An 8,820-nucleotide genomic window follows, 5' to 3' on the forward strand; every position below is an offset into this window, starting at 1 on the left:
TTCAATTCAAATGACTAGTTGAGAAATCTATGCTCGTAACATCTAATTAATTCATCAACCAAAGATGGAAAATTCATCCGATCAGCTGTTATTGTGATTGGTACCACTGGTCAGGTTAAACATGGCAGCTACCTTCGGACGTATCAGTAAAACTATCGTAAGTTGACATTATAGACGGTCTTCAAGCTAACATGGTATAATTTTCATGGCAAATGGTTACTCAATCAAGTGCAAGTACATTGTGATTTAAAAGTTATAGATTTTTAAGTTCAAAATGTGACTGCACCAGTTGAGTAAGTTATACAATTTCTGCAAGTTCAGAATTGACTGGCGTAAAAGTCTTTTTTATGGAGCCAAAACTCGCCCAGTCGACTGCAGTTGCAAACAATATCAGACTAGACCCTGGTCTTTAATTTCTTTAAATTTAGATTCATAATTTCTTGCTAGGTATTTTAGTTTGTTCACTTATAGCTATATCATGTAAACATTCACATTGGTCTTGTAGAAAGAATAAAAAATAATACAACAAGGAACTGAACTCGACTATATAAATTATTCTGTGCAAAGGAAGGATGATAATAACATCAGTTATTAACCCTCGTACTGCTCGAATGTTTTTGTATAACAGTACTTTGATGCACAAATAATGTCAATGGGTCAAGAGGGCTTCCATCATTTTTAAGCCACTTGGCTAACCCAATTTATGCCTCTTCCCTGTCTAGGCATCAACTGATTAGTTGTGTAAGTTTGATGTGTGAGCACATGCAGTTGGAATCAAATCCATACAGATTCCTATCAAGCAATGCAAATATACAAGATGAATGTTATCTTTTTATATATATATATATATATATATATATATAAGAATTCCATTGGATTCAGAACACCACAGTTTTTAGGTTTTTTTTTTGTGAATGTGTTATTTCATATGTAAATGAAATTGAGACAGTGGCAGTTAAATGTTTGTTACATAACTAAAGGATTTTATTTTTTTGAAAGAAGAGATTATGCAACAATACCAAAATTATTTTTTGTTAGGTGACATCTGGCCGAGGCTTCTTAAGACCTCGTTGGATCCACTCGGCCTCAGGCTCAGGTCCTTGGCATCAGAAAAATGCAACTCAACTGGATGAGACTTTCGGCTTCCTCCCCTCCCCTCTCACTGTGCTCTCGGATGAGGAGTCCATGATGAAGGAAACAGGTTGGCCTTTTGAAAATGGAAATAAATGTTATCCATACTTTAAGGATAATACTGGAAATGAGGATATGAGTGGATAGTAAAATAAAGATTTGTAATGTATATATTTCTGAGGTACAGAATATCAGAACAATAGTATTATCCTTCATTTCATACTCGTTGATATACTTGCTATAAAACAATTATTTATTTTATTTATTCATTTATAAACTATCGTTTAGTTGTACCCATAACAAACCTTATTTGTTATCCCCCCAGTGGCAAAATTTGCTCGTGAACAAGTTGCCCCCTTAGTCAGCAAGATGGATGAAGAAGGTTGTTATGATCCATCAGTTGTAAGAGGCATGTATGAAAATGGGGTAAGAGAGAATTTTATCTTGTCGTAAAATTTTCTAATAATAACAGATTTAGAATGTAATGATGTAGTGCATTGTTGCGTATCTTTATAAATTATGATTGCCCTATGTAGTACATACAGTTTACCTGCTTAATGTTCCAATAGATCCTTTACAAATTTGATATTTTTTCATGATTTATAGCATATTCAAAATATTTGGATTATTTTTACAGTTTATGGCAATTGAGACAGAACCTGAATATGGAGGCTGTGGATCTACTTTTTTTGTGGCAAATTTAGTAATTGAAGAGCTAGCCAAGGTTGATCCTTCTATAAGCCTGTTATGTGACCTCCAGAACACACTTTTCAACACTTTATTCCGCAAGTTTGGTACAGAAGAACAAAAGCAAAAATATCTCCCTAAGCTGGCCACAGATATGGTATGATCATTCTGTTGTATGTAATAAATCAATCTCTGTCTCTCTCTCTCTCTCTCTCTTTCTCTCATTTAATATAGTTTTTATTATCATCATGGAGGACTATACCTTGAAAATATAGATTTGCAGCACCATTTTGTGTGTGTGTGTGTGTGTGTGTGTGCGCGCATACATATATAAAGGTATTATTAAGAGTATGTTAGACCTCAGCAATCATCTCCTCACAGACAGGAAGTTTCTGTCTCTCTGAGGCAGAATCAGGATCTGATGCATTTGCACTGAAGACTGTGGCTGTGAAAGAGGGGAACAACTACATCATTAATGGTTCCAAAATGTGGATATCTTCAGCTCCACAGGCTGGTGTCTTCCTTGTGATGGCTAATGCCAATCCTTCTGCTGTAAGTAATAGCAGCTTATTTTCATCCCTATATAAGATATATCAAGATATTTCCCCAATAATATCATGAAGTATATATGATGTACTGTATGTTCGTGACTTTCATGATTTTTGCGTGCAGATTAATAGAATTCCCTATGAACATTACTGCTTACAGCTGAAAATAGTTAAAGGGTTATCATTTATCTTTACAGGAAATAAATACAGTGCAGGAAATGCTTCTTACTATTTAGTTTTATTATTTTGCTAATGCAATGTATTATGTAATCTGGATTGCACTAGCTTCAGCCAGGTTGTTAATTGTAACTCATGTGTGATTTTTTCTCTCTCTAAAAGGGCTATAAAGGTATTACCTGTTTTGTCATCGATGCTGGAACCCCAGGCCTATCCATTGGCAAGAAAGAAGACAAGTTAGGTCTCAGGGCCTCCCATACATGTGCTGTACATTTTGATAATGTTGTGGTGAGTAATTACTTCAGTTTTCAAAAAGAATAAGCAATGCTAATTAACCCTCTCTGGACGGGTGGTACACCATGGGTACCGCGCATTCAAGGCCCGTTCGCTGGGTGCCGTCATACGGTGTCATTTATTTAATTGATTTAGGCCTATGAGATCGAGAGCCCCAGCATTGTAACATGCAAGGCTGGAATGCCTCCGGCATGAATGGGTTAATATAACATTCAAAGGCCTTCTTAGATCTCAGGCATGGAATGTAATTAATTTGGTCTTAGTTTAACATATTTATTGTTTTTAAGTATAACAGAAATTTGAGTGCAAAAGAAATTTATCAGAGACATACTGAAACAAACATAGATTGAAAGAGTAAAAGACAATGGGATTAAACCTCTTATTCAATAGTCATTAAATATTACAGGGTACTTGAGAGTATAACTGATCTCAGAGTCTGTGTATACATTTTTTATGTAGTTGATATAGTGATTTCAATACTTTTATTCTGACCAGGTACCTGAAGAGAACATTCTTGGAGAATTTGGACATGGTTATAAATATGCCATTGGCATGTTAAACGAAGGACGTATAGGTATCGGCGCCCAAATGGTTGGTCTATCTCAGGGATGCCTTGATGCTACCATTCCTTACCTGCTTCAGCGTAAGCAATTTGGAAAAGCTCTCTTTGATTTTCAGGTATATTTCATTTAATATTTAATATTCCACAACTACAAATATTGAGATTGCAGGTGAAAGCATCTATATTGAATATGTATTATATATATATTTAAAGATACATATTATTGTAAGTAGGAAAACTGAAGCACTATGATTGTTTTAACAGGCAATGCAGCATGCAGTAGCTTACCTTGCTACAGAAATTGAATGTGCAAGGCTACTTGTTTACAATGCAGCTCGATTGAGGGAAGCCCAACAGCCTTTCATTAAACAAGCAGCAATGGCAAAACTCTACAGTTCAGGTATATTTTTGTTGTTTCTTACTAATTACAGAGTTTCATGAAGATTTGATATTGGCAAAGACTGACCAAGTGTATCATGATACAACATTACATATCATCGATGAGAATGAAGTCTACATAAAGAAAAGTGTTATATGGAAAACAAATTTAGGTTGTTACATGACCTTTCATCTCCCTTTCTCTTTTATATGATTATTTATGTTGTCATTATACTTTTATGCATCTTTCTTTTTCTTGTATGAAATCTCTAATTAGTATTCTCCATACAGAGGTTGCCACTCGTGTTACATCCAAGTGTGTCGAGCTCATGGGTGGTGTTGGCTTTACAAAAGATTACCCAGTTGAGAAGTTTTATCGAGACTGCAAAATTGGCACAATTTATGAGGGCACATCCCACATCCAATTAAATACCATTGCAAAACTTGTTGCTCAAGATTATGCAGCATAATTTGTAATGATTTATAATATAATGTTTTGTATATATTTAGCTGATGTTTAGATTTGTGTAAGACATATTTCTTATAACAGAAAATCTTAAATGTAATAAAGTAAACTAGAAGGTCCCAGGTAAATTACCTCTCATTCTTGTATTGTATCTGGAAAAAGGATATCTGCAAGATGTCCTCTTTCTTGTGTATATGCTTTTGATAATTTGAACAGTTTTTATCACCTTAAATCAATTTCAGTTTTTAAAAAAATCAACTTTAATATGTTGTTATAATGTTAATTGATCAGTTTTGATCTGCAACTTATCAAACTGAACATAATTTTTAATGCATCAGTCTCTAATACATTATGGGGATATCTTGACATAGGGTTGTTTATGTTGTGATAGTAAATAACAAATTAAGATTGGGTTGGCATGAATATGTTTAAAATTAATTTTCTACTTGGTATATGCCTCTTGATATTTTGCAGATGTTTGCAGGTTGTTATTGTTAATTAGATGTAAATATATTCAGACAACCCAAACTATTAGTAATGTGTATAGTACCTGTTAGTTTCTAGAAATATAGTCAATTATTTTTGTAGTTATTTTCATCTTTTTGTTTTTGAGTGAAGAAAGATCTGTAATAATATTCTCATTTAAATAAATTGATTGTTCTATGAGTAGTATTTGCATGTGGGTCCTTAGTAAGTCACGCAAATTTCATTCAATCCAGGTAATTTCATGTACCAAAATTGAATTTAATCTTTTTCAAGTGGAAGACATGCACTTTTGCTTTCTACTCTTATTCCCTGTGGGAAAGGCCAATTTAATTACATGCAAAAATTCATCTATTGATATTCTATTGTATATATGCAGTTGTGTTCAGAAAGTAAAGATCTTTGTGCTTCTCCTGTTTCTTTTGGTTTTCCCTGGCTGGGCTGAGTAACTGTGCAATCTTCATATGTGAATGCCTTTTCTTTCATGACAGAGACTACATTATATTAATTACAGACCATATTAGTTAATCTTGGGCTGTCCCTTGGTATAGACCAAGAGATATAGACCAAAGGGGCACATTCACCCCCATTTCACCCCCCCCCCCACCACACACACACACACATACAGACACAACCCCCTATTTTGAAGAACTAGTAAAATGCCACACAACTGAATAGCCTTGCTCAGCTCGCCTTTTACCCCCCCTCCCCGATGAGCAACACCTACTCCCAAATTCCCAAAGGTTGTCTTTAGAAAGTATGATTACGATGGCAAGAAGAACAATAATAATAATGATGAATTAATTATTAGAAATGATTAGTCTAGGCTTGTGACACAGCATGAAATGCATGAAGCATGTATGCTGCATGCATTTATTTTTAAATGCATATTGCATATATGCAACATGCTTTTATTTTAATTACGGAGAATATACCCTGTTGATTGGGCATATGCTTTCTTAGTATGACATATCACTGTGAATGGTGAAGGGTTTATTTTATGGCCCTCAAGCTCAGACGCCTCCGCTATGATCCGATGTGGACTAAGAAGCTCAGTGAAGAACAACTTTACCATAATATCAACTGTAATTGGAAAACTAGAGAAGAGAGGATTATCACTTTCTAATGCACTGCAAATGGTTGTCAAGGTAAACTTAAATGCATTATATGAGAAAACATTTGCGGATAAATTTAACAGTGTATTAACTAAGAACAAAGGATACTCTAGTCTGAAAATCATAAATCAATTATTGTCTGATAAAGGGAATAACGTTGAGAAAGACGAATACGTGAAGCAACTGTCTCCTCCTAATTTGACAGCATTCTTGTATGCACCAGTCGTATCATGCGATGTTGAGAGCAAAGATAGTATACGAAAGATAGGTAAGACCGCATGGAATTAATAGAAATCGGCGTTCGTATATTGTTGCCAGATGCCACCAGAATAACGCCATCTATTGGCGTAGTCCAGTGGTATACGTGACGTCATTAGAGCAGTTATGACGTCATGAGCTCTTCTGTCAGCACTTCCCGTAGTCCAATGGTAAATGTTGCCATTACAGCAGCAATGATATCATGTGTTCGTGTTAAAATTATGTATTCTTCGTACGTTTTATGGATATAAACATCAGGTTTATGATGGGTATTCTTTTATCAATATATGTGAACTTTTATATGCAATATTAATTTAGGGAATTTTTCCAAACCATAAAATCAATATTCTTGGTGTGTTAATAACAGTGATTAGATCTTCTAAATCATATTGAGAGAGAGAGGGAGAGAGGAGGGGGGGGGGGTAGATAGATAGATAGAGGGAGAGAGAGAGAGATTATATTCATTTAATATTACCAGTGTTTTATCTTCCTAAATGAGACACTGAATCTCCAAAACTATTATAATAATACCTTTGTATCAATTTGGATAGTAAAATTCAAAGGTATGGATTTTCTTTATTATAATGAAAAGATTATACATATTATTAACAAATATGAGTGACATGCACGGGGCATAAAAAACGCATGCAAAAACAGTAACAATTATACTTGAACAAAAATAATCTTTAATCATGCACATGCAACAACAACAACGAAAACAATAAGAAAACAATAAATAATGAAATAGGAGCATGCAGTCCAATGAAACATAACATTAGAGAGAAAATAATCAGACAACAAAATAATAATAATTCAGCACAAAAGATGCAAACACAGTAGCCAAGGTATATAAATGAAAACGAGAAACAAACATTATGCTACATTTCATGTAAACATAAACCTGAAACTACAAACAAAAAGCATAAAATGACATGCTAATTTTGTAATAGCAAGCACAAACACACACAAAGAAAAACCTAGCTCACACAAAAACAGAAACAAAAAATGTTTTGTAGTTACTTATTATTCAAATCATATATAATCAATACTATTAGCAAAATAATAATTACTAAAGTTCTGAACATTTTTGTCACAGTATAATTAACAGTAATTATTAAGAGTAACTCAAATTCCCGAAATTCAGCTAATAATAATAATAATAAAAAAAAAAGAGTAGAAACAGCTATTTACTCAATCCCTACAAACAAGATTTTTTTCCGCAGAGATTCAGGTTGAAACCAATAAACCTACCACCAACCAACAACATATACTATATGACTGTGAACTTAAAGTTTATATCTTTATGTAATATTTTACTTTCAATCCTGTACATTTCTATGCCAATATTTATTTTGAAAAAAGACATGGACAGTTTTGTATCATGATCAAAAGGAAAAATTGCACACAATGGTATGCATTATATTATGCAGGCATGAATGAAACAAATAAAATATGTAATTAGTATTTGGCACCAATATGTGTGTTAAGGACTAGAAACATGTTGGGGCAGAGCCTCTCAGATCCCTCTTCTAAATTTTAACCAGAACTTGGGGATTTGGTAGCAAATGAACAGATACAAATACTTGAGACTAATTAATATTAAACACCTGTGGATGTATTATGCAAAATCAATAACATTTATCAGTTACTATTATAGTGCAAATTATATCATCATTTTATTTATAATGTCACATAAAAGCAATAAAATTACTATACCATCTAATTTGTCCTCATTAGCAATTGCAGACTGGCCAGCCTCTCCCAATGAACCAATTCCTGAGGCCAAATACATTATAAAATTGCAACTCTTTATGTTTATAACATTGTACTTAAAAATCACATAAACTACATTTCTCATATCTAAAAATGCATTAAAATATAATTCACAAGTTAATCCTACCGATACATTAAAATAAATATATTTTTTTTATTTGTCTTACCTTCTAAATTTTGGTCAGGGCAAGCAGTGCTTAATAGTTTAGCTGATGAGGTGTTGCAATATTGAGAGGCAGAGAAATGGTGACTGCACACGCGGAAGCTTCTATTCAGCTGAATGTGGCTTTTTTCGTGGAGGCTTGGGATATGCAATATATTTAGCCATAACAGACACCTGAAATGTGCCACACGGGAACTGTAGCTTCAGCGGTTAAAATTTCGTTAAGTTAATTCAATACAATATCTCAGTTGTCCACACTTTACAACATAACTAAGTAAAATACCTTTCTTTGTCTTTTGGAAATCTACGAAAATGATGTGAAGTATGTGTATCTTATCGCCTTTTGCATACAACACATGGATATGACTTCCCAACCATTATGATATGCGCGCTCTGAAGTTCGTCTGCTGTGCTGTCACGTTTTTTGTGAGAATGTAAACATATGACGTCATCGACGGTTGATTGTAGCGACATCTCTTAGTCGGACTACGTTATGACGTCATGGACTACTCAGAGGTCCCAGTTAGTATTATTACAGTTTTTGTCTTGGACTTACCCGTCTTACTTAATAGTCTTTGGTTGAGAGAGTGTTCTCGGTGTATAAAACTGTGTTAGCTGCAAACAGGAGATGTTTCAACTTTGAAAACAAAGTATAATGTAGTCATCAAATGCAATCCTTATGTACTAGAAATTTAGTTATTTGTTTTTGTTAGTTGTTATATACTTGTTAATTGTTGTATTCACAATGCCATATTCAATGCTTACTAAGTGTTAAAAATGAAGAT

At 33.7% G+C, this 8,820-nt stretch overlaps 1 protein-coding gene across 1 annotated transcript; it reads left to right on the forward strand.

Moving 5' to 3' along the window:
• LOC122257914 (short/branched chain specific acyl-CoA dehydrogenase, mitochondrial) lies at positions 1-5,135 on the forward strand. Its single transcript, XM_043023480.2, has 9 exons — positions 1-157; positions 1,039-1,201; positions 1,457-1,557; positions 1,769-1,975; positions 2,200-2,370; positions 2,706-2,831; positions 3,333-3,515; positions 3,664-3,799; positions 4,069-5,135. Exons 1-9 carry the CDS (start codon positions 122-124, stop codon positions 4,245-4,247), a joined length of 1,302 nt encoding a protein of 433 aa, XP_042879414.2. The 5' UTR covers positions 1-121; the 3' UTR covers positions 4,248-5,135.
• The last annotated feature ends 3,685 nt before the right edge of the window (positions 5,136-8,820 follow it).

Source organism: Penaeus japonicus, unplaced genomic scaffold (assembly GCF_977035675.1).
Source record: "Penaeus japonicus unplaced genomic scaffold, GWHDUDI00000001_assembly GWHDUDI00000027, whole genome shotgun sequence".
Taxonomy (NCBI): Eukaryota; Metazoa; Arthropoda; class Malacostraca; order Decapoda; family Penaeidae; genus Penaeus; species Penaeus japonicus.

Coding starts and splice junctions, on each gene's coding strand:
- LOC122257914 (XM_043023480.2), top strand. CDS start 122: ATGGCAGCTACCTTCGGACGTATCAGTAAAACTATC. Junction 158..1,038: donor GACGTATCAGTAAAACTATC/GTAAGTTGACAT, acceptor ATTTTTTGTTAG/GTGACATCTGGCCGAGGCTT. Junction 2,832..3,332: donor TACATTTTGATAATGTTGTG/GTGAGTAATTAC, acceptor TATTCTGACCAG/GTACCTGAAGAGAACATTCT.